Source organism: Ananas comosus, linkage group 13 (genome assembly GCF_001540865.1).
Source record: "Ananas comosus cultivar F153 linkage group 13, ASM154086v1, whole genome shotgun sequence".
Taxonomy (NCBI): Eukaryota; Viridiplantae; Streptophyta; class Magnoliopsida; order Poales; family Bromeliaceae; genus Ananas; species Ananas comosus.
In genome coordinates, this window is record NC_033633.1 from 6,135,253 (window position 1) to 6,162,494 (window position 27,242).

At 34.8% G+C, this 27,242-nt stretch overlaps 1 protein-coding gene across 1 annotated transcript; it reads right to left on the reverse strand.

Moving 5' to 3' along the window:
* On the reverse strand, nucleotides 2,408–11,070 carry LOC109719727 (protein STRICTOSIDINE SYNTHASE-LIKE 10-like). The gene is made up of 4 exons (XM_020246519.1): nucleotides 10,993–11,070; nucleotides 10,451–10,506; nucleotides 9,109–9,396; nucleotides 2,408–3,254 (listed from the first exon to the last, which is right to left on the reverse strand). The coding sequence occupies exons 1-4, from the start codon at nucleotides 11,068–11,070 to the stop codon at nucleotides 2,654–2,656; spliced, it is 1,023 nt and encodes a 340-aa protein (XP_020102108.1). The 3' UTR covers nucleotides 2,408–2,653.

The window sequence follows — 27,242 nt, forward strand, 5'->3', positions numbered from 1 at the left end:
GCTCTCCTTGAGTGTCGCTCCGGATGCTAGCTAGCGATAGCAAAGACAATAGCCTAGGTGTTGCCGACACAATTGCGGGAGTGTGTTCGCGTACTAGGCGGGCGCATGCTTGCCCGGACTTATGAGTCGGTCGTTGCGATTGGATCCTATTATTACATTTATTTGCTAGTATTAATATTGATGCATATTTTGGTCACTTTTCTCCTATTTATTACTTGTGTAGAGGCATGATAGATAGTAGAGATTTACTTGTACATACTATGCTTGGTTACTTTTTATATCTTAATCTTGGCCGTTCTATCTCAATCTTGCCTCTGGTTGATCTAGTGGGAAGACCGTGGTTGTCGCCGACTATACCCACTGGGACTTGCTATTTAGTAGTTCTCACGCCCTTATGTGATTTACTTTTCAAAGACAGCTGCTCAATCCATAGATCGAGGTAAGGAGGACCGCACCGTAGATAGCATCTCCTACCGGCGTACTTGTGTGATAGCAGACTACCAGATAGAGAGTTAGCTTTGTACTATGCATCAGGATTTGCGAGGGGCAAGGACTATTTCACATGCTTTTACATTTTGGAGTTTGAGGATTATGCGCTTTTTATATAGTGATGTACAGTAGTTTTAGACTTGTTATATAGTGCTCTGATACGTGTTGTTGGACTTGTTTTGTGACCCTAGAATCATTAGTTTTGGATCAAATGGAATTGCTTAGTTGTGGATTTTCATTATTTTGTTGGACGCTTCGTGTGTGGAGGGCTTGTGTATATACGATGGTCTGCTGTCGTCCCCATGGCTTCCATTGTGAAATTTAGGTGTGACATTTTACCTCATTTTATGTATTTTTGCATTGTTAAATTATAAACAGCTCATATCAGCTATTATGATTGCTGATTTTGAGAAATTTAAATCAATAGGTAAGTGATATAAAAAATAATGAAATTTGACTTCTCGAGACTGAAAATACTCTATTTATCAAGACTAAAGGCTAATGGATGCAGAAGTCCGTTGTCAAAAGTAAAGCGAAAGAACATGGCACTCCCTTCTTAATTTGAAAAGCATCCCAGCTCAATTTGGATAAATATTATTATCTTCAACTTGAGTGAAGAGAGTAAATTCCTTATGCAGGAGCAAAAAGCGATCAGAAGTTGTATATCTTCAATTGTTTGACTGATACCGTACCTAAGGTATCGTTTGGTTCGGGGATAAGCAAAAAGTGGCTATTCCAGGGATAGGTATAAATTGAGGTATAAGCGGGGATTAGATCAATTTTGCGTTTGAATGAAAATTGGCCTATTCTTGGGATTAAAAAAAATAGCGTTTGGTTAGGTATGATAGAATAAGAAAGATAGCGAATTTTTATAAATAAAAAATAATCATATTATCCTCTTATTATATTGAAATTTAAATTTTAAAATTTCAAACTTTAAATTTAAGATCAAATTTAAATTTAATAAATATAAAATATCAAATTTTAAATTTCAAAATTAAAATATCAAAATTAAAATTTATAATTTATAATTTATTCTTTAAAATTATAAACTTTAATTTTGAGATTATAAATTATAAATTTTAAAAATTTAAAATTTTAATTTTTAAATTTTTAAAATAAGAATCGGGGTGGGAACAATTAATAAAAATAATTTATTATAATAAATTTATAGATTTTTTTAAAAATTCTACTTAAACTTAAATTTAATAAAAAGAATTTATTATAATATTTAAATATAAATAATATGTATTAATATAGTATAATTAATAATTTTATAATAAAAATAATGTATTATAATATATAATATATTATATTTATATACTTTAGTTTTAATTCAATTTATAATTTTAATTAAGTTTGAAATTAAGCATTGGAATAGCACTATTCCACCAAAATGGTGGAATAACAAATTCCTTGCTATCCCGGGATAACCGGGAATAGCAAGGTTTGACCGGGATAAAATATCCCGGCCAGTTTTCATTCCGTTTGGCGGAATAGCGGGGATAACTTTCGTTATCCCCGCTTATCCCCCCAACCAAACGGGGCCAGATTTTTATCGCCTACTCTGCTTTTAGTCGTTGCTAGCAGCTTAACCCTAATAGAGCACCCGTGAGTTTCGATTGTTTAAATGATTGTATAGTCATTGTCTTAATCATGCAGGTAAATTCGCCAAATAGGTGTACATTTAATACATTTGAATTCAAAAGCGGTTGATGAAGCTATGAGTTCCTCCACACAGTTTATTTATGCTAAGTTTAGCAGTAGTATCTTTTGATGATGGTCCTGACGATAAACTCAATGTTAGTTGTGTTGCAGTAGCAGAATACCACAAGCTCGAGTCTGATCAGATGATCTAGTTAAGTGGTGTCCAACGAGGGAAAAAAAAGAAAGAAAAAGAAAAAATACAAACACCAAATTAATCCACAATATATGTATATATCAAATTAAAACAAAAGAGTCCATACAACTAATTAACCCTAATAAATAATTGTACAATATATGTATATATCAAGACAAAAGAGTCCGTACAACCGACCTTAAATAGCTAGACTCAAAACCATATTTGTTTGTGAATGATTTTTTTTAGACAAAACTATATATAGCGAGGAAGTGATACGTACTCAATTAATGACCCCTAGATCGAGTTGACCACGTATATTCATCAAGTGCCCCGGAGGCTATGAACGCCAAGAAAAGGCAAAACAACAGACCCAATCCACAACTTTCCATCGCTCTCTTTCACTTCACTAACAAACCTCAGATTCCTCCCTTGGTATTGCAGCGCTCCCACAATCTCACCCTCCTCACTCACCCTCAGTGCAATCACTTGGACTCGAGGGCTCAGCTTGCTCAACAGCACGGTCGCCTTCTGAAGATTGAAGGGCACTCGAAGAAGCACCTCCCTAAGCCAAGGAAGAGAGAGAGCCCATCGGAGAAGCCTCCCCCTCTTGGAGTGGAGGGCCAACCAAAAGCCGCCGCCGCCGCCTTCTCGTGGAATTCGCTTTATGTTATCTGGGAACCCTGGGAGTTGGGCGACCACTTCGAGGGTCGGGGTTGCCGCATGGGGTTTACGAAGCCAGTATCTTAAGATCCTGCAAGTGGTGGTCTCTGCTATGAGGAGGAAGGAGCCATTTTTACTTAGTGCCAAACCATTGGGGAAGGATAAACTGTCTGCCAGGACTTGGATTTCTTCTTTCTTCTTGGGATCGTACTTCATCAACCTCCCTGTTTTATCCCTTGATATTACTGCTGACATGAATTCCCTACAAAATAAAAGAGAAAAATACATACATACATAATATTGTTACAGCTGTACTCATCGCAGAAAAACTTGGACTTAATTTGCTTCATCGATCATAAAAGGAAAAAAAAAAATGAAGAAAAAGAAAGAGAGAGAGTTTTCCTTTAGTGTGACCTTGCTTAGAATATCATGATGCGGGTCGTTGAAAACTTCATTTAAACTGCGTCGTGTTGAATATTAAATGCTGGAACGGTTTCTTTTAGTAGTTTAAACTTTTAGAGCGAGCTGTTAGCTTCTATTGTTTTATCAAAAAAATCTTCAGTTTAGACATGAGTGGAGTATTAATTGAATATATCTATCTATTAATCTATCTATTATCTATTAATCTATTTCTATTAATAATATATATGATTTCTCAATAATCTTGCTGATGTGGCACAACCACATTACTTTAGAAATTTTTTTTTTTTAAACTCAGCCCATATTCTCTTGTCTTAACTCCCAACCCTCCATCTTCTCCTTACAATGTATACCTTACCTTCCTCTTCTCTTAATTAAGAATAAACTTCCACCCCTCCATCTTCTTTTTGCAATAAATCTAATAATTTCACAAATTCTATTAATTAATTAATATATATGATTTCTTCCCCTTGGCTTAACTCTCACCTCTCAATCTTCTCCTTGCAACGTGTATCTTACATTTCCCCTCTCTTAAGCATAAACTTCCACCTTTCCATCTTCTTCTTACATCAAATCTATTAATTTTTCAAACTTATTACTTTATCAAGTTAGAGCATATCAACATAATCAGGGTTAGCAACTTCCTAATAAAATATTTTTAAAGAGTTAATTTTATATTAGAGGACCGGAGGGCGATGGGAAATGCGGCGCGGGGGGGCGGGGCTGCATTGAGGCTGAGGGCGGTGCTACTGCCGACAATGACTATGGCGACAACGACTGCGTCCTCGATGGTGGCGGTGCTCGTGGTGGTGATTTTATTTATTTATTTATTTACTTATTTATTTTGAGCTTTTTAGAATTTGATAGCTCTTTTCACTAGAATTTTCGTGCTCAAAATATGATAAGAATTGGATTATTTTTTTGGCCCATTATTTATAAGTGGCAATAGTTATTTATGGACTGATTGGAGCTAAAAAAACAAATAATTGGAATAACTAATTTTATATATATTTTTAATTTGATATAAAATATATGCAAGATTCAAAATATATAAATATGAAAAAATATCAAGCTAGCCGAAATTGGATCGTGCTCTTCTCTTTCGTTCTCTTTGTAGGTTCCAAGTATACATCTAATTTTTTTTATAAGAAAAAAAAAAATATTAGAAGCAATTCCTAAGACTGATCTGACGCAACCTACTTACACCTCTACTTTTTATTTATTTTATAATGTGAATAGAGTATTTCATATAATTCACATTGACGTCTGTAGGTTTCCTAAGCCACAGAAACTCAAACCCTTGAATTTGTGATTTCAAGTCAAGTATTTTATCCACCTATCCTAAGGTGTATTAGTAGCTCAATTAATTTGTTTAAAAATTAGATCGAAAGTGGTCACATTTCATGCTATAACTTTACCTTTTTGATATGATAAAATTCTTTTCATTGTGTCTACTTCAGTTAATAAATTACTTGCTTTCTTTTAGAATACAAAAAAAAAAAAAATATAAGCCACCTCACCAAGAAAGCAACGAGTCAAGTAATGGTTTGTTGGAAATGCTATTGCAGTAGTTATAGTAGCTTTGTGTTATTGTTGCTCTTTTACTAATTTGATTCTTGCTGATTATTTAAATTAATATTCTTTATTTTATAGTTAGAGTAATATTTTTTACATATTTGATGAATTGTATATTTCAGATTTATTTTTTTAGGCTATCATCGATGATCAATGATAATAAATAAAATAATTATTTCGATAATATCTACCCGCTGCATCGTGCGGGTAACTACACTAGTGAAATATTAAAGCGCTATTTTTTAGCAACTTAATTAGTTTTTACCGTAATTATCTGTTTCACAAGACATACGACTCGGACTGAACCCTCCATACTTGCTTTTTGTCGTGTGCCCTTCAGCACTATTCCTTTTTCTTTTCTCTTGAAGTTCGAAACTTGCATATAGCAGGATTCAAACTTGAAAACTAAATGCCCCAAGGATAAGGATAGGGTACCAACTAAACAATCTAAATAGTAATAGTAATATTGCAAGGTGACAATTTCAATCCACGCCTTCTGCTTTGCGTCGGTGTAATTAAGAATCTCAAATGGGGCGGGCGCAAAGATCATGCACCCTTGGGCGTGGATTAATTTCCACTATGATCCTGCCATCCATCTGAAAGGTGGCATAGATTTTAAACATCAGCAATTATTTGATGATCTGTGGAAAACATTAGCAATTATTTGAAATCGATTAATCGATAAGATTAATCTGCACGTAAGAAAGTTTTCGTGGAAACAAGGACGCAAGAAATTTGCAACACTTCCGGCATTTTGCAAACAGGCATCACGCTTGAACGTGCCACATACCGCATCATTTATTGCCAACCAGAACTCAGGGTGGTGGCAGCGCCGTTATTTCGAAAGAAGAAAAAAGAAACCAACTTTCCCTGGCTATAGACAGGAATTCTAATGCGGCATGTTCATTAAGCTTATTAATCACAATTTCTAACAACCATAATATATGATTGTCATACTTGTGAGACCCAGATAGTTTTATATATAAAATATAATAGGGCCAAACTCTTAACCTGGCTTAAATATATTGGATGGTGGTAAGACTCAAGATGTTAATAGAGTTAAGCGTGCTAGAACGAGAGTTGTCCTAGAATGGATGACCTCCTCGAAAATTGGGACGTCACAATGTTAAAAATTAGTGCTAAACTTATTTTTTTGTTTCCTTTTGTTTACTAGTTTAATAAGTGTATTTATAGGAGCCCAATGGTCTATTGTTTAAATGGGCCTCTTTTTGCTCGTTTTGAGTCAAGTTGACTTATGGCTTATTTTGGGCTAAGTGAGCCAAGTTGGACTACATGGGTTTTTAGTTAGTGGGTCAAAAGAGGAAAAAAAGAGAGCTTCTTCTCTTAAGCTTCTAAGAGGGTGTTTGGTCTAGCTTTTAAAAAGCGCTTTTGGGCTGAAAAGTGATTTTCGGCTCAATAGAGCGTTTGGCAACTTACTTTTAAAATCTGATTCTACTTTTTAAAATCAAAAAACTGATTTTGAAGGCCCCAGAATCAGAAGAAGAAAAAAGCTGCTTCTTGAAATCTGATTTTGATTTTGGATTAAAACTTCAATTTTTAATTTTTATTTTAATTTCAATATTTAAATTTAAATTTTATTTTAATTTTTAATTTTCAGATTCATTTTTGAATTTTTAAATTTTAACATTTAAATTTTAAATTTTGAAAAATAGATTTCAAATTTTAAATTTTAAATTTTAATTTAAAATTTCAAATCGAAAATTTTAGATTTCAAATTTTCAAAGTTAAAATTTCAAATTTCAAATTTCAATGTAAAAATTTAAAATTTTTAAATTTCAAATTATAATATTTAATCTTCAAATTATAAATTCAAATTTTTAAATTTTAAATTTTAAAATTTTAAATTTTAAATTTTAATATTCAAATTTTAAATTTTAAATTTTAAATATTAAAATTTTAAACATTTAAAATTTTAAACATTTAAAATTTTAAACTTTAAATTTTAAATATTCAAATTTTAAATTTTTAAATTTTAAATTTCATAATTATTTTAAATTTTAAATTAAATATATTTTTTAATATTATTTATTATTTATACTTCATAATATTATATTTTACATTTACATTTAAATTAAATTTTAAATTTTTTATTTAGCATCTTTAAATTAAAATTAAATTCTATATTTAAAGTTTGAAATTTAATGTTAATTATATTTTCTATATTAAAATTTTATATTTTAAAATTCATAATTATATATATTTTTAAATTTATATTTATATTTTTAAATTTTAAATTTCATAATTATTTTAAATTTTAAAATTTTATATTATTATTTAAATTAGATTTTAAATTATTTTAAAATAAAATTTAATAAAAATATTAATTTATGCAAACATCAAAAAAAAATTGCCAAACAGCTTTTCAAAATCAATTCAGAAAAATCATTTTTATCTAAACTCTGCCAAACGCTATACAACTTTTAACCAAAATCATTTCTCCAAACCAAAATCACTTTTTCAGAAATCACTTTTTCAAAAGTTAGGCCAAACATGCCCTAAATTCTCTTTGTTTTGGAGTTTCTCTCAAGTGCAAGAGAAATGTGAAAGAGGATCCAAAGGTGGTTGGATTTTTGCTAGGTTTGAGGTGGGTGACCTCTAATCTACCTCTTCTCCTCTCTTGTGAACATTCATTGTAAGGTGTTTTGATTGAATGTTCATTTGGTCTTTTTCGATTTTCATTATATGGTATTTTGGATACTCTTCGTGAAGTTATTTAATTTTATATGTGGAATTGTTTGAGATTATTATTGTGAGCTTTCTATTTCTCCATTCTTGTCTTCTTCGGTGGTTGTGCGATCTTAGGTGTGTAGGAAACTTGAATTTTCGGTTTCTACACAGCGGAGGAAAGGGTGCGCTCGGGTTGGAGCTGGTTCTACTTTTCTCTTCACACAATACTAATTAAGCATAGATTTATAGAAACTAATAGTACAAATAACAAATACTTTTTTCCATCTCTCTAAGAGGACAAAACTTGAGCAGAGACTGATGCGTTGGAGAGCTTCCAATATGCTATAATGTGTTAGTGTTTGCACATATTTTAAATAATTTAATTTTATATATATATATATATATATATATATATATATATATATATATATTTCATAAACCTGAACTCGTTTTAAATCCGCTATGGAGAAATGATCCGATGTTAGTCATGTGAAAAGCTATATACTTTTATTATCGATACTAACCCTCTAATCCAAACTAATCCAGGGGCGTCCTTTTCTTCTGTAATCTTGTCACTTCTAATTTTAGAATACTAAAATCCAAAAAAGAAAATTTCAAATTATAGAGAAAAGGATTACTGTTTGTAATCCTTCAACCCTCTTTATTGGTTATTAACATATCATTTCTCTTATCCTTTAGATCACTATTTCCACAAGTTTCTAAAAACGAATTTCAAATTGATTAAAAAATATTCAAAATTAAAATTTTAAGATATGTGCAAGAATTAATATGTGGTAATGGATCGGAGACTTTCGAACAGTATTAGGGAGCTTCCCACTCAAGTTTTTTTTTTTTTTTTTTTTTTTTCTCTAAGAGCACGCTAGTGTATGCGTTTAGAATTTCAAATCCCTAATGTAAAATTTAGAAATCGAAAATTAAGTTGCAATAATTTAAGGAATACCATAATTATGCACAGAAGGAAACTAGACTAAAAGGTGTATATATTTTTTTGGTCCTCATACTACTATGAGGGTTGTGACAGTTTAGCCGTCAAATTTTAATTTGTTGTAATTTCTGATTCGAAGTATGAGGCGCGTAATCCTTTAGCCCTCAAATTTTAATTAATTGTATTTTCTGGCTCGAATCATGAGGCATTCAATATTTTAGTTCTCAAACTTACTGATTTGTAGCAAAATTCTATTTACTGATGAAACAATAATTAAGGTGCTATGCCATTTTGATAGTAGTAGCCCATCAATACTTATTCCAAAATAATTTGGTTGTAAGACTTGATTGTAATAATTTTGAAAATTTGCGACACACCGTATATATGGTTTGAGCCAGAAAGGACAATGAATTAAAGTTTGAGGAATAAAGTGTCGCGCGTCCTATGATTTGAGGACAAAAAAGTGTAATTTACCGTATATCTTTACCTTCTTTGAAAGCGGGTGCTGCTGTCTGTGAAGTAGATGACCCCACTATCCTGATCAATATCAAGGCTATTGGTGAAGCGAAATGGAAGGCCCTGGGCTTGTGTTGCAATTGGCCTGGTTGCATTGCTCTTATCCTTCCCCTCGCCATCCGGATCACCCACCACCCGTAGCCCTAGATATGCATCAGCCACATAGAGTTCCCCTGTTCTCTCGTTGAACTGCAACCCTAACGGGCGCCCGCACTCGTGCTCTCGCTTTGGATCCTGAGAGCCTCTGCACTTATCCAACCTTCAAAATCAAAAGCATACATCATTAATTATTACTTTCTCTTACCTTAAACAAAAAAAAAAAAAAAAAAAAAAAAAAAAAAAAAAAAAAAAAAAAAAAAAAAAAAACAAACAGAGAGAGCTAGTTAGGTAACAATGCATGCAGGTGGAGACCTCACTCATCTATAACCCATCTTGAAACCATTAAAAAAAAAAGCTTAAGAATTATATGAGCTTTTATCTTTGGTTACATTGTGTAAAAGTCGTGTGCTCACAACAATCGAAGAACATGAGAAAATTAGGATTGAGTGGTTAATTTAGCAATTTGATTGTTTATGTGATATATTTTAGGATGTGTTTGGTTCGCGCTATCCTTTTTAGATTCCTAGTAATCTAATAGGAATAAAAAAATATGACGGTATTTGGCTAAACGCACTAAGTAATCTAGTTGGTAATACTGAATTTACTTGGGAATAAGATGCATCCCAAAATACTCATCTCATCCCTTTAAGGGAGGGTGGGTATCCTTATGTTAATGGATTGGAATAATTATAATATGTCTTATCTCTTTCTTTCTTTCCACTTACCGGCTAATTGGTATTATTTTTCTTTACACTCTAACATCATATCTCTCTCTAAACTTATCTTTTTCTTTTTAAACTTCAACATTTTTTCTCTCTATAAATTAAGCTATTTCTCCCCCTCTTTTTCTAAAATCTCAACCCTCTCATTTTCTCTAATCTCAACTCTATTTCTCTTCCTATTTTTTAAATTATGCTCTCTCTTCCTAACCTATATTCTCTTTCTCTTTTTTCTAAAAAGATGTTGAAATTTTTTATAGTATTATTTAAAATTAAATAAATAAATAAATTATATATTTTTTGTATTCTTAAATAATATGACTAAATAATATGATCGTACGAATCAAACACCGAAATACTATATTCTTAGTAATAGAATGAATAGAAATAAGAATCTTGGATATCTTTTTACTCATAGTAATCTTTCATAGTGCGAACCAAACGCGCCTTTAAAGTATTCTTTTTTTTCCTTTTTAACATCCGTTCACTACTTACTTTGATTGTTTTTGTTTACTTTGGTCAAGAGACCTGCAATTCATCATTGTAACAATCTGAAGAATAAAGGAGTAGAGTAGTTAAAAGGAGTAGTAAAAGTGGTAGCTTTACTAGTTAAGCGAGGAATAAGGGCAACAGCAGGGTGGAGAGGAGCGAGCTCGGCGGAGCAATCCGGCGAGAGGCTGTGCGGGCGGAACTCCGGCAGGGCGTCATTGGAGCTAGGTCATCATCGGAGCGATTTGGCGACGGGGCTAGGGCATCATCGGAGCTGAGGAGGAAATAGAAGGATCGAGAAGGAAGAAATGGGGTCAGACAGAATCTAGATAGCTGGTGGATCAGGTGGGCCGGATCTCGGATCGGAGGAAAAATGTGAACCCAAGACCGGCCGGGCGGTGGGTAGTGCGGAGAAGGGCTATCCGACGCCCGTTTGCCCGTTTATAGGCAGATCGGGTGGCCCGAACCTTGGATCGGGGGGAAATGGCAAACCCAAGACCCACCGGGCAATGAATAGTGCGGAGAAGGGCAACCCGAGAACCGCTTACCCGACTTCCAGGCAATTTGGACCAAACAAGCCCACTCAAGGCCCACAAGGCATCAGAATTCAACCCGTCAGGCCTCATTCCCCATTTTGACAAATTGCAGTTTAGCCCTCGTAGACTAGGTGTTTTTCATTCCAGTTCAATTTACTAAGTAGTATAAATACCATATTATCATGTAAAACAGGATAGGAATGAAATGAATTAGCATCTTTTTCCCAAAAAGTTCTTCTCCTCTAAACCCTTCTTCTCCCATTCTCCTCTATCTCTAATTCCCCACTTCTAATCTCTATCCCAACTACTTATCTCTCTCTCTCTCTGAGATCTCTGGTGTTTGACTGTGGAGGCTTGTCGACAGCTNTGCGGACCAGGATCGAGGCAAGGGCGTCGCGAGTTAGAGCCCTACCCGACGTGCTGAGCTAGAGGTGCCCTACTGCAGGTAGATGTTTTGTTTCGAGTTTATATACATAGTTGACTTAACTCGCCAGTGCGAGTAGCTCTGTATTTTGGATCCGAACTATGTATATGAAACTCTGTTTTATATAGCTTCAGTTTTCTCTAGCAGCTCTCTACTACTGTTTGTAGTAGTGTTTGATTTACAGGTACAGCTATCGCTTCGTATACAGGGGAAATTCCTTTGTATATGGCGGATTTGTCGGCGTGCCCGGGGAAAGTGTAATCCGGGGCGTGACACTCTCTCTCTCTGCACTGATAATCTCCCCAATTCTCATCTTTATTTTTCCAATTCCCACCTATCTCTACCTCTACTTTCATCTCTTTCCCTTACCTCTTCTAGCCTCAGTTGCCTCAGATCCGTATCGGGGGCACTATAATCATTTTGGAAGAGGATTTTCGCATATTCAAATTAACAATCCACCAACCAATTGCTAATAATAATGCTAAAACCGCCGCCATCTAAAAGTGTTGGTCGGTGTATTTCGTGGTTTTGAGATCCGGGTGGATTTAAGTACCATTTTGAGCATAAAATGTGTGTGTATTCTGACCTACAAGCACGATCATTTTTTTTTTTTCTAAAAGAAGCTCAAAACAAATTGAAACTTGAAGGACCACAAAATTTGCACAAGGGTGACGACCTTTTTTCTAAAAGAGCTCAAAACAAATTGAAACTTGAAGGACCACAAAATTTGCACAAGGGTCTCAACCCCCCCCCCCAATGATCTTATTCTACCCGTTTGCTATTGTGAAATAAAGTGGTATAACTATTAGATTTTAAAGTGTTTTTCTATATATATATATATATATATATATAGAGTTCGGCTGCTATGCTATCGATAGCACCAAGTACTTGGTGCTATCAAGTTTTCTTCCGTTAGATTACTCTCTTTGATTATTTTTACCCGTTAGATTATACTATTCAAACAACTACCCACTCAACCCTACGACACCCACATCATCCTAACCGTATATTTCTCAATCCAACAGCTAAAAATTCAATAGCACTAATAATTTGGTACTATTGATAGTATTCCAGCCTAGTTTTATATATATATAGAATTGAGCTAGAATATTTTTAGAAGTATCACCGCCTTGGTACTTCTAGATTTCTAGCCCTTAGATCTACTCCTTGATCTACTCCTTCATTACTAATAACTATTGGATCAAACACTATTCCACCTACCACCACCTTACACCATCATCCCAACCCTACATCTCTCCATCCAAAGATTAAAAACTCAAAAGCACCAACCTCTTGGTGCTTTTGGGAGTATTCTAGCTCGACTATATATATATATATATAGGCTACTATACTATNTTATGTTAATGGATTGGAATAATTATAATATGTCTTATCTCTTTCTTTCTTTCCACTTACCGGCTAATTGGTATTATTTTTCTTTACACTCTAACATCATATCTCTCTCTAAACTTATCTTTTTCTTTTTAAACTTCAACATTTTTTCTCTCTATAAATTAAGCTATTTCTCCCCCTCTTTTTCTAAAATCTCAACCCTCTCATTTTCTCTAATCTCAACTCTATTTCTCTTCCTATTTTTTAAATTATGCTCTCTCTTCCTAACCTATATTCTCTTTCTCTTTTTTCTAAAAAGATGTTGAAATTTTTTATAGTATTATTTAAAATTAAATAAATAAATAAATTATATATTTTTTGTATTCTTAAATAATATGACTAAATAATATGATCGTACGAATCAAACACCGAAATACTATATTCTTAGTAATAGAATGAATAGAAATAAGAATCTTGGATATCTTTTTACTCATAGTAATCTTTCATAGTGCGAACCAAACGCGCCTTTAAAGTATTCTTTTTTTTCCTTTTTAACATCCGTTCACTACTTACTTTGATTGTTTTTGTTTACTTTGGTCAAGAGACCTGCAATTCATCATTGTAACAATCTGAAGAATAAAGGAGTAGAGTAGTTAAAAGGAGTAGTAAAAGTGGTAGCTTTACTAGTTAAGCGAGGAATAAGGGCAACAGCAGGGTGGAGAGGAGCGAGCTCGGCGGAGCAATCCGGCGAGAGGCTGTGCGGGCGGAACTCCGGCAGGGCGTCATTGGAGCTAGGTCATCATCGGAGCGATTTGGCGACGGGGCTAGGGCATCATCGGAGCTGAGGAGGAAATAGAAGGATCGAGAAGGAAGAAATGGGGTCAGACAGAATCTAGATAGCTGGTGGATCAGGTGGGCCGGATCTCGGATCGGAGGAAAAATGTGAACCCAAGACCGGCCGGGCGGTGGGTAGTGCGGAGAAGGGCTATCCGACGCCCGTTTGCCCGTTTATAGGCGGATCGGGTGGCCCGAACCTTGGATCGGGGGGAAATGGCAAACCCAAGACCCACCGGGCAATGAATAGTGCGGAGAAGGGCAACCCGAGAACCGCTTACCCGACTTCCAGGCAATTTGGACCAAACAAGCCCACTCAAGGCCCACAAGGCATCAGAATTCAACCCGTCAGGCCTCATTCCCCATTTTGACAAATTGCAGTTTAGCCCTCGTAGACTAGGTGTTTTTCATTCCAGTTCAATTTACTAAGTAGTATAAATACCATATTATCATGTAAAACAGGATAGGAATGAAATGAATTAGCATCTTTTTCCCAAAAAGTTCTTCTCCTCTAAACCCTTCTTCTCCCATTCTCCTCTATCTCTAATTCCCCACTTCTAATCTCTATCCCAACTACTTATCTCTCTCTCTCTCTGAGATCTCTGGTGTTTGACTGTGGAGGCTTGTCGACAGCTCTGGAGAGTGTCGGGACAAGTCCGAGTCGCGTTGACGTCAAATAGACGAAAAACGGACTCCGTGCGACGCGAGGGCAGCATTCAGCGAAGGAATCTGCAAAATAGCAGATTTTCCTGCTTGCTGTACCGGTACAAGACTATGCTGTACCGGTACAACCAGCGCGGGGAATGCTTGCTGTACCGGTACAAGGGTTTTCTGTACCGGTACAAGCTACGCGCACAAATTTAGCTGCTCTCGGGTTGGCTCTTGTACCGGTACAGGAGCCCGTGTACCGGTACAAGGGAGTTGNATATATATATATATATATATATATATATATATATATATATATAGTGTAGAGCTACTATGCTATCGGAAGTATAAAGTAATTGGTGTTTCCAATTTTTTAGCCCTTACATCAAAGATTCTACGGTTGGGATGATAGCGGCCCCCTTAGGGTTAAGTGGTCCCCATTAGTTAATAATATGTAGCACACTGGACCTTTGTAAATTGCGAGGTTCGAGAGTTTGATGTGTACTCCGAACTTTTTCACACTTGGTGGAAGGCCGTAGACGGTATTCCGGCCTAAAAGTTCGATCTCTAGAGTTTTGACTTTGTCCTGAGAGTTTTCACTCTCGGGGACCGGTCCCTGATATGAGAGATCGGACCCCTCAGAACAGTGTTGCGGCAGCCGGCGAGGCAACCGATCCCTGGCGGGTTAGATCGGTCCCCGAGCGCTTTTTCGCGGGGAGAGACCAGTCCCACGCGGGGAGAGACCGGTTCCCGAACGTTGGATTTTTGGGTTCGACCTGAGAGACCGGTCCCATGCGGGGAGAGACCGGTCCCCCCTAGGCGAAATTGCCCAGTCCGGGCTGATGCAAGGATTGAAATGTTGGGTGACCTAGGTGGATTTTGTGCATGAGGGGGCTTTTAGAGCCACTTCTCCTCTCTCTTTCTCATATTTCTCACCCTCTCAGATCCTCTAGAGAGAGAAGAAGAAGAAGAAGAAGAAGAGGAGAAGGATAGCAAGCTTGGAGACTTTGGAGCATCTCCCTCTCCCTCGTTTCTCACTTTTGGAGGCTTGGGGCTTGTGGTTAGAGCTTGTTAGTGGATCCATCTTCAACCTTAGAAGATTTGGAGCTTGCGTGGAGGCATCTTGAGAGGTTAGTATCTTGATTCTAACCTTTGATCCTTATTTTGGTAGGTTTTACCATATGAAACCCTAGATTTGGATTTTAGGGTTAGATTTAGGGATTTTCAATTTGAGGGCTTTGAGACTCAATTGATTGACTTAGAACCTTTCTCTAGGTTGGATTGGAAGGGTTCTTGCCTCCATTTGGAGTTTGAGAGAGGATTTCGTCACTTGAGGTGAGTCTCCTCCATTTTAGCCTAGGTTGCTTGTTGATTGAGTTTAGGGTTGATCGTAAGGTTCATTTAACCCTTGTTCCTACATCTTTAGAGTGCTAGGGGGCTAGTGGACACCTTCGTCGGAGCGTACGAAGGGTTTTGGTATCATCGGTGGATTTGGCTTCATGAACACGGGGCAAAATGGCCCCTATGTTTTCTATACTTGTCGTAAAGTATTTTTGAATGCAAATCCATGCTAAATATGAATTATGTGAATTTTAGAACACTTAAAATGCATGCCTCATGTATGATGAAAATTTTACTCTATATAGTAGAGCCTTATGGATATGCTGCATGCATGTGAAAAGTAATCGCATTAGCGAGTGAAAAACTTATCTTCTATATTTAAAATGACTCATATTATGCATTCGGGAATATAGTTACCATGCTTGGACTTATTGAACAATAGTGTCATAAAGGGGCACTTGAAACTAGTAAACTATGAAACTACAACATAGAGACATGATGACAAAGTGATAGGCCATCGGACATATACTATTTTCCATGTTGGAGACATGATGACATAGTGATGGGCCGTCGACGCAGTTGACTTATATTCCATATTTTGACATGAGGACTTAGTACTTGAGACATACTGATACGCATGCTTGCCATTGTGCTCATTCGCACATGCTTGTGAGGGTCGCTCCCTACAGCCAGCACTCCGGAGTTGGCCATCGCGATATGTTCGCCGTGCGGGATTGGGCGCCGAAGTGGATTGTCATGGAAAAGGCTCATTGCTAGGGTGGGGATGCTGACTACTACGGGGCCATTAGGTACGGTAAAGCCAGACAGCCTTCGGATGGGTCTTATGCTAGACAGCCTTCGGGTGGGTCTTATCAAAGTTGAACTTTAAACAGTCAAAGTGACAAGTGGACATTGACTAGAATAGTAAACAATGACATCTTTACTATTTACATTGTGAACGTTGGGTTAGTTGCATACTTATGCATTTACATGTGGGATACTCTTGTGCACATACTTATAGTAGTTGCTTTCTTACTTATGCAAATCATGCTAAGTAAAGACATCATGGTTGAGTAGTATTCATATTTATTTCCTAGTTGTTCTTACCGCTTTTGCTTGTACTTATACACTGACCCATTTTTGTAGCTTTTGGGCCTAGTGGCGCATTTCAGTGAAGTCAGTAATTGCCCACTGGGAACTATTATTTAATAGTTCTCACGCCCCTGTTTCTATGTTTCTTTTCACAGCCTTCGGCACCGGCGGAGGCACGGGATCACTGCAAGGGAGTCGCGTAACTAGTTAGCGGGGAGCTACTTTTGAGCTTATGTGGTTTATTCTTTCCTTTTGTACTAGAGAGAGAGAGAGATTTTGAGTACCATGTATAGAGAGACCACCTATATACTCTTTATGTTTAAGTTTTGTATTTGGGATTTTCCTTTGTACTACTTTATGGCTTTATTAGTGGATTTCAGTTTATACTTCCCCCTTTGTGTAGAACTTAGTTATTTACTTTGCTCTGATATCGTTAGATTTCTTTATTCTACTGCTTTATTTATCGTTTTTTTTTAGACGTCTTATATGTTTTAGACATATGGCGGGTCTGGGCACGCGCCGGGCGGGCTTCCGCTGGGTCCCGGGGCGTGACATAATATTAATCCAATGGTTAGAAATGATCAATGGGGTTGATCTACGGGCTAAAAAATTGAAAGCACCAACTACTTTATACTTGCGATAGCATAGTAGCTCTACTCTTTATATATATATTTTATATATATTTTAAGTATATGTCCGGCTCTATGCTATTTAGCACGAAGCACTTGTGACTACGAAGTTTCCAGCCGTAGATTACTTTTTGATTATTTCACCGTGGAGATATACTATTCAAACACCACCCACTCAACCTAGAGCTCACTCACCTAACCGCGCACATCTTCTTAATTCAAAAGGTGGTTAAAATGTTAGCACAATGATTTGTGCCATTATTATGATTATTATATAATATATATATTATATAGATATTTATTATATATAAAGTCGGCCTGGGATACTATCTTATCACGGCATTTGGTACTTCAAGTTTTTCTGCCGTTGATTAGACTTATATTTTCACCGGTGTGTCGACTTATACTATTCAATAAACTTTGCACTCAACCTAGGGGGGCCACTCATGACCGTAATCACACATCTTTTAATCCAAGGCAGAACTATGAGCACAATGTCATTGGTACTATTAATAGTATTACAGGCTAGTTAATATATATAGTTATTATATTATAATATATAGTATAGTATATTATGTATAGTGTACGGATCTATCTTTCGAGAGTCGAGCTTCGTACTTGTAGTTGTTTTCTATGGGTTTCCGATTCGGGCGTCGGCATCCATTAGACATGATATCTATTGCTATTAGAATATTGAAACAAATTCATATTTTTTGACTTGTTTGCCTATGTGAACGAGTAGCCTCAATGAAGGCTGAAATAAATTTTATAACCAAATAGAATGAATGACTCAATTCAATTGGAAGTATTGTTTTGCTATTGTGTTAAGATAGATTTTTATTAAAGTTTCATTGTAATTTGGTACTTCTACACCGTTGACTTAAAACGTGTCACATTCAGCGTTAAATAGTCTTTTATGAGACATGTGATCGCTTGTATAAATGATGTACGAATTATTAAAATTTGGTTTTTAGATAGTTTCTTCAATAGATAGATTATGTTACGGCGCGGCGTCGTCGAATTTGGATGTCTATATCGAAACAATTAATACGGAGGCCTTCGTGTTTCGAATGCGAAGAGTATCTCTCTCTCTTCATTCTTCTGACGCTTATTATATTTTAATATTTATATATATTTTAGAATTGATGGAATACTATTCATAGGTAAAACGCTCTTTTTGCTATCAATGTTTTTAAACCATTGATGAAAAATGTGGCGTCAGGATGATATTAGTCAGTAGAGTTGGCGTGGTCTCCTAGTGTTGTTGGTCCCATTGGAGTTATGAGTATTTATCGCATGGTTGAATAATGAAAAGAGTTGATCATTGAAGGCCAAAAATGGGTGAACAATGGATTTGCTATATAGTACCAGATCCACTCTATAAATATTTTTAATTTAAATTTAATTTTATTATTTTATATATAGAGGAGAGATCGAGTGCCATGGAGGAGATATGTTAGTGTGATTATTCCTTGGTCTGCATAGACGGAAGAGAAAGTCAGAATAGCTCAAGAGTTTACGAGCATGAGAAGATGGCTATTAGGAGATGAGAGGGAGAGAGACTCGGCAGAGTGAATGAGGGTCTGAAAGAGAGACGAGAGAGAGAGAGAGATAGGCGGTACTGTGCTATTAGCTTGTGGCTCCTAGGTATCTAAACACTTTATTATTTGTATGTGGTTGGTATAGGTTGAGGAGGATAAATGGGAGATTTCAAGAGAAGAGATAAGAACCTTAATTCTTTTCAATTTCTCTTTTCTTTCTCATCCTAGCTTCATCAAAATTGATGGATGGGTTAGACTTAGGGCCAAAGGGCTGCATGTTTCTCTTAATGCACAATAACCTACTCTTCTCTTTTCTCCTCTCTCTCTCTCTCTCTCTCTCTCTCTCTCTCTCTCTCTATATATATATATATATATATATATGGGTTAATTGCATACACGTCCCCGCAAATATAGTGAATTGCAGATATATTCCTGCAAAACTCAACTTTCAAAAGTTATCCCTGCAAAAGTCCTAATGTATTCAGATATGTTCCTCTGGTTAAGATCCGTTAGAAAACTATTTATTTTTTAATAGTGGATTCGTGAAATAACATTTTTGCCCTCTTCCTCTGTTTCTTCCTTTTCGGGCTGCGGGAGCGAACGACGGTGGCGGCGACGTTGCAGAGCTTGTCGGATCGGCAGCACGAGCAGGAGGTACGTCGCCCGTACGCCCCAATCGCGCGCAGCATCTCCCCGATCACAAACTTGGAGAGCACAACAATGGTAGATCCCGCCCCAGAAGCCCCGTGGTGAACGCGGCGAGGCCGTAGATGATGGTGGATCCCACCCCCTTGCTCGCCCCCGTTGTCCCCGAGGAGTAAAGCAGCGTCGCAGGGTCGTCCTGGCACACGAGCTCGCGTATCGGGTAGGGAATGGGGTTGGGGTCGGGGTCGGGATGGGCCGTGATCATGTCGGCGATGGTGCAGAGCATCCGGGGATCGTCATTGGCAGTAGGGGCCAGGCGGGACTCATCGAGAAGGACGGCAGGGCGTGGAAGGAGCTTGGGGATGAGGGCACGTGGGGTGAAGGCAACGACGGGGCAGCGTCGACGACCTCCTTGGCGATCTCAACGAGGGTGTTGAGGGGTAGTGGTGAGCACGGCGCCGAGGCCGTCAGAAGCGCTCGTGACGATGGCCCACGAGGGCACGATGATCACGGCTCCTTCTTCGCCGCGATCGCTCGCCGCATCTCCTCCCTCGCCGGCGATGACGACGATGACGATGACGACTCCGACAAGCAGAAGAGGAAGAGGAAGAGGAAGTGGAAGAGGGGTAAAATTGTAAATTCACCTTATTAATTAACCATGATTAGGCATTTTAGCTGTGGTTAATTAAGTTTCTCCAATGGATTCTAACGACAGGGACATCTAAATACATTAAGATTTTTACAGGGATAACTTATGAAAGTTGAGTTTTACAGGAATATATCTGTAACTCACTATGTTTGCGAGGACGTGTATACAATTAACCTTATATATATATATATATTTATATAATATATATATATATATTTATTACTATATACTATATATATATAATAATATAGAGTAGGCCGTAATCTTGTAAAAGTTCATGGGGGTGATACTTGTGTGTTTTTAACCCTTGGATGGAGAGATTGACGGTTGAGATGATGGTGGTAAGGTGGTGGTAGGTTGGTGGTAGGTGGAATATGATGTTTACATCCAAGGGCTATTAAATAATCGAAAAGTAGATCCAATGCGTTAAAATCTAATAGCACCTATGTTGGCTGATACTGGTAAAAGTATCATAGCCTCAACTCTATATATTATAATATATATATATATATATATATATATATAATTGAGCTTTTATACTTTTAAAAGTATCAAATCATTGGTACTTGTAGATTTTCAGCCTTTGGATGAAGGAATATGCGACTAAGATGATAGTGGTCTCCTAGGATTGAATGGGTGGTTGATTAAATAGTGTAATCTAACAGATGAAAATAATCAAAAAGATAGATCTTTTAAACATATACATAGCCAAACGGAAAATAGTTACTAGTGAACCGAAATGGTTTACTAATAAAGAAATCAATTTACTAGTAAAGTAAACGTACAATCATATGATATCAATTTTGTGTTTACCCACATTAATTTAATATCTTTACATATTAAATGTATTGAATTTATATTTTTCTCAAATAATAAATATTATACTAATTTACAGATTTTATCCAAATCACTTAATAAAAATTTTAAATTTTCTTAAATAGTGATGCAACATTATTTTCTAAATTAATGGAATTCCAATATTCCTTAAATAATAATGCAAAATTGTTGCCTAGATTAGTGGAACGGTTGTCAATCCAAACTTTTCTTTAAATTTTGCGATATTTAATTCCGAAATATTCTCAGCATGAACTACCTGTGAAAACCTATTACAAGTTAAAATGACAATTTCACCGTTTATCTATACTTACTATATATATAAAAACGTATAGAAATTTCAACAATGACAGACGGAATCTAAAAAAGGAATAAAAAAAATATTTTCTATATTTCTTAGGAACGGGTATGAACGGATATGATCATTTAAAAGAATATTTCCTATATTTCTTAGGAACGGGTACGAACGGGTATGATCATTTAATTAAAAAAATCTTAAATAGGAACGAACGGTTATGATTAATCTGTTAAAAAGTAGCATTCTTATTCATCTATAAAAGAATTCAAAAAGGAATAAAAGAATATCCCCTATATTTCCTAGGGACGGATATGATCAATTAATTTAAGAAATTTTAAATAAGAACGAACGGTTATAATTAATTTGTTAAAAAATAGCATTCTTATTCATCTATAAATCCAATTCTACGAACGGTTGTGTAAATTAAAAATAAATGGTTCACTTAATTAAAAAAATTGCAAATAAGAACGAATGGTTTTGATTAATCTGTTAAAAAATATCATTCTTATCCAAAAACTTTAATTATAGTGGATCAAAATTAAATTTTAAATTTTAAATAAATATGAATTAAATTTTGATGCTTTTTGTTTAAAACACATATTTAAATTTAAATCATCAGAAATAAAAAAAAATATAAAAATATTTAATGTATATAAAAAAAGAAATTTATAGAATATTACAAATATTTTCTAATAAAATATAACATATGAATTTATAAATTATAAATTTTTAAATAAATATAATGTGCGAATTTATTTTAATTTAAAATAAATTAAAATAATTGTTACGTCCATTTGCACGTACACTTAACTAGTTGATCAACAGTTTGGATTTTTTATTATGATATATTTATGAAATTAAGTATCGAATGAAATCTCAAAGATAAAACTATAGGCTAGTGAAGTAAAACTGTTTAAACCATAGCGACAAGTGAAAAAGCGCTAAACAGTAGGGGTTCAGTTTGAAGTTCTCCCAAAGTTTTAAGTCTAAGGTCAAGAATGTCTGCCGACACTCTACTATCCATATTCTATCCAGATTTATTTGATCTATTCTACTAATATTCCATGATGTAGATTTATTCAATGCTTAAAGCTTAGTTTGGTATTGAGGTCTATGTAACGCTGTTAAATAAATGAACTTGAGAAAAAAGTATATAGGAATATGCTTCTGCGTTCTCCGGTGGGACCACAGAAAATATATCGTAACTGACTCATCGCGATACGGAGAACATGTACAATATTACATATGAAAACAAACGGGTATTTTTCCAACGTACTTTTTTACCACACATAACACAATCTCCCCGCAATCCCAAATGAAGCCTAACTCTACTACTATCCAATTTCGATCGGTTTAAGATTAAAGTCTAAGGTCTAGATTTTATTCTACCAAAAACTCCACTGTCCATTTTTATCCATCAAATTTATTATTCTACTAAGACTCTCCGGCCAGAAGTGGCTCTGTTTGGCAATGGAATTATGTCACATAGGATAAATTTTTTTATCCTTTGTATATCTCAATATTCTAGAATAGAGAGGAATATCAAAATTTTTTTGTTTGGATTTATATTAATTTATACTAGGGTATAAGCAATATGATGTTTGATTAATTTCTTGAAAGAAGAGAAGAATAGTGAAAAAAGTTAAATGAATTTTTTTTTAAATGCCAATTTTACCTTTATGAATATCTCACATTCATAGCATATGTTATAGAATATATAGCACATGAAAAAATATAAATATATTTTCAATAATTGTACAAAGTAATTTATTAATTAATTAATCAACATGATTAAGAAATAATCTTTATTATATATACACTATCAAGTATTATTACAGTAATTAAATTTATACTAATAATATATATATTAGTAAACACTATATATAGAAATCGGATGGGAGGATGGAATAAAGTGGGGGTGCGGGGTTGAGGTGTCATAAATAGAGGGAGCATGGGTCAAGGCATCATTAAAAGTAGGAAAAAAAAACTACTTGTTTATTGCCCCACCCTTGAATTCATGAGGGATAAATTTTATTCTACTAGGAGAATATAATTAACGGATTATTCTAAGATCAACTGGAATAACCCGCTTTGACTAGAATAAATTATCCATAGCAAATTTTATTTTGTTTGGAAGAATAATAAGGATAAAAAGTGTTATTATGCAGATATTCCGTTACCAAACGGAGCCTAAAGTCTAATGTTCAGATTTATTCGCCCAGCTACTATAACTCTATGATCTTAGTTTATTCTATGCTTAAAATTGCAATTGTTCTCTATGATTCCAGTTTATCTGAAGTATTTTGTCCCAACTTATTTTACTAAAACTCAAGAGTAGGGCTTGTGTAAAAGATTGAATGCAGCGGAAGTATTCATTCGTACCTTATGCGGAAGCGACTGGCACTAGAATACGATGAGTTTGGATTGTAGAGCTTGATTCACGTGTTCTCGGATGGTCGACAAAGGTTTCCTAACGCTCCAAACCCACGGTTTATCGAACTACGAACGAGCGCGATTTCTAATCCGCTGTTCAAGACTGTTTAGAACAAGAGGTTAATAGAGAATGTGACACTACAACAGAATTAGATTATAGGGACACATATTTGGGACACTTTTGAGTAAGTGTCCCATTTATTCTAAAACTTAAAAAAATATCTACTAATACCTAAATATAAAGCCCAATCCAACCAAAAATAAAAGATTACTCTACTCAACCCACCACACCCAGTCCATTTGGCCCGATTACAAACAGAAAGAAAAAAAAAGAAAAGAAAAATCAATTATCATCTTTTCTTCTCTCTTCACTCAATCCACTGAAATTCTAGACGAAAAGCCTTTCCTGTCGTCCTCCTCCGCCACCGCAGCCAACGAGATAGAGTTTCGGCGGTTGCTAAATGTTTAAATAAGTGTTGGTAAATTAGCAGCACTCTTTTAGGTTATAGCGACACTCTTTAACTGTCACTATATACCTAGCGACCCCACATATAGCAACACTTTTTAAAAGTGTCGGTAATTTTAGCTGCCGCACTTTTTTGACATGTACCTACATTTAAAAGTGTCGCTATAGACCGTTTTTGTTGTAGTGTGACTTCTCTCTTTCACAAGACGGCTCATGAATAATTCCTCACGAATTTATGATTATTTTTTTTTTCTTGTTGTTTTTATGAGAGAATAATCTGTATATTTCATAAGGGACCAAAACCTTAATAGATAAGTAAAGGATTAGGCCAAATCAGTTTATAATTATTATTTTAATATGGCTTAAATATATCTCAGATTAACTTTACAGCTAGATTAAGTCTACTCTAATTAGACAATATAATAACCGTCGGATCAAGTCTGATCATAGACACACCCGATTTGGTTTAACCGAATGCCAACACTTTTAATTAGAAGCGTCAAATTTGTAACTTTTTGACTCTTGGATCCCTAGTGTTTACTAATTGACGGTGATAATAATACAAATCTAAGGGCTCAAAAGTTGCAAGCCGGTGCTCCCAAAAGTGTAGTAGCTTTAACTCTAGAAGCACAGTTGGTTTAAAATGAGAAATGAAATCGAAATAAGAATCGAAATGGATAGAAATTGAAAACGGAATGATACAAACCTTCTAATATGTTTGGTTCAGAATAACAATCAGAACCGATATGATTATTTCGTGTCTTCAATATTTAAAAAATTTTAATCTTGAAAAAATGACTAAAATACAAAATATAAAAATAATTTAAAATTTAGTTTGCACCTAAATATAAAATTAAATTTATAATTTAAGTTCAAACTAAAAGTTAAATATTAAAAATTTATGTCAAAATTTTAAAATGATGTCAAAGTTTTAAATATACATTTTTCAAAAAAATTAAAAATTGAAATTAAACGAATAATTCAAAATATAAAATTAAATTTATAATTTAAATTCAAACTAAAAGTTAAATATTAAAAATTTACATCAAATGTAATTTTTAAAAAAATTAAAATTTAAAATTGAGAGGATAATTCAAAATGTAAAACTAATTTTTGATTTGATTCAAATTCAAACTTACAACTAAATTTAAATTTAAATTTATAGATCAATTTCAAAATGCTTGATTGAATTTATATTTTAATTTAATTTCTAACTCAAAATCTAGAATTAAAAATGTAATTTCTAAATTTAAATTTGTATTTTAATTAAAAATTAAAGTAAAAATTTAAATAAAAATATAAATATTATTGAGATATTTTTGTAAAGTGTATTCTTTATTTCTTCCGGAATAGAACTTTTAATGTGGCCTTCTAGGCCGGATTAGAAAAAATGGTGATTGGGAGATTTTCATTCACCCAAAAATCGGAATCGGAATAGAAATCAAAATAGAATTCCTGCATATCAAGTACCCACAAATAGATTCGTTTATTCCGATTCTAATTTCTTAGTCAAAAAGGGAAAATCAAAGGCACCCTCTTTGCTAGCTCTTGCTACATTTGCTAAACTTAAAGTGCAAACGTCTAGATTTCAAGAACGTATTTTAAGCTGAGGGAAGGTTGTCACGACATAAAGATTTTCTCCGCGATTTCGCTTTGCAATCACCCAAACTCCAAAGCGGATATCTGACGGAGGTTTTGGCTTGGAATCTTCTGGAAGCTTCTACGCGGATCCCGAGACTGATGGTGCGGATACCGGAGGGTCATGAGTCCCTTAGAGTTTCTAGGTAGTCAATAAATGTATGACTCTTCGAGTTTCTATGCTATTTATTAGGACTCTTGGGAGACCGCGTGGCCTCCTCTTTTGGGTAGTAGTATTGTGCCACTTGGCACCTTTTCATTGGTATTATGACGGCGAGTGGTCTATAAATAGTGTGGCGTCCACCCCCTCTCATTTAAGAATCCTCTTTTGTATTCTCAACTATCAAAGTAATAGAAGAGCTTTCTTCTTATCTCTCTCTTGTACATAGTTTAGGGCGAGTGAGGTCCTAACTTAGCAAGTAGAGAGGCAGGCTTGCTCACTTCGCGGAGGAAGGCGAGCGCCGCACGGATTTTGCGAACCAAACCGTTAAGTCCGTGACAGAAGGTTAACTTGAAGTATCGAACTATTTTCAAAATCAAATTATATTTCAAAATCAAATTTAAATTTAAATAAATTTGAAATTTAAATTTAAAACTAAAATTTTAATTTTAATTTCAAAATCACATGCATTTCAATAAATTCAATTAACTTGATCTATTTTGTAAATGAATATGAAAATGTTAGAGCAAGAATAATGTTAGAGAAACGAGAAAGAAAAATGCTAGCTATTCTTACATCCAAAAGGATATAAATTTTGTTCATTCTCTCGTCCAAGAGTTTACAAATTATTAATCTGTATGGATTTTTAATATTAAAAAAAGTGGACAAAATTAATAAGGGTGCGTATTAATTTGCACCTTGGAAGAGGGAGTGTAAACTTTAGACTTTTTTGGAATATGTACATACTAGTATTGCGCTCATTGAAAAATGAGACATGAGTATGACCTATGAGGAATAAAATAAAATAGAACATAATATAATGAAATTAAAGATATAATGTTTTGGCAACTTGGCCAAATTTAGGCCTTACAATTGCACCAAAAGGTGTGGTTTGCGGGGCAAATGATGTTCTAAAATTCCACTCTGAAATGAGAGGGTTCCATCAGTTAGATGGAATAAATAATTAAATTGAGAACACTAGTGGTCAAAATATTATGAACAATGCTAGCTAGCTACTTATACATCTAAACATTTCACACTTAATTTTGTCATCCTAACTTGGTTCTGAAAATCGCTTTGGATATATTTTAGTATTAATAAGATTAATTAAAGGGACAATATATGGGGGCATTAATGGATGAGCGGGACATAAATCTTACACCTACTTTGTAGATTTATAGGTAGGTATTGCTCAAATTCTATACCATAATCTAATATAATTAGGTTAAAAGATTTCGAACAAGAGCATATAATAATATATATATATATTTTTATTTTTGTGTGGAATCTGAGAAGTT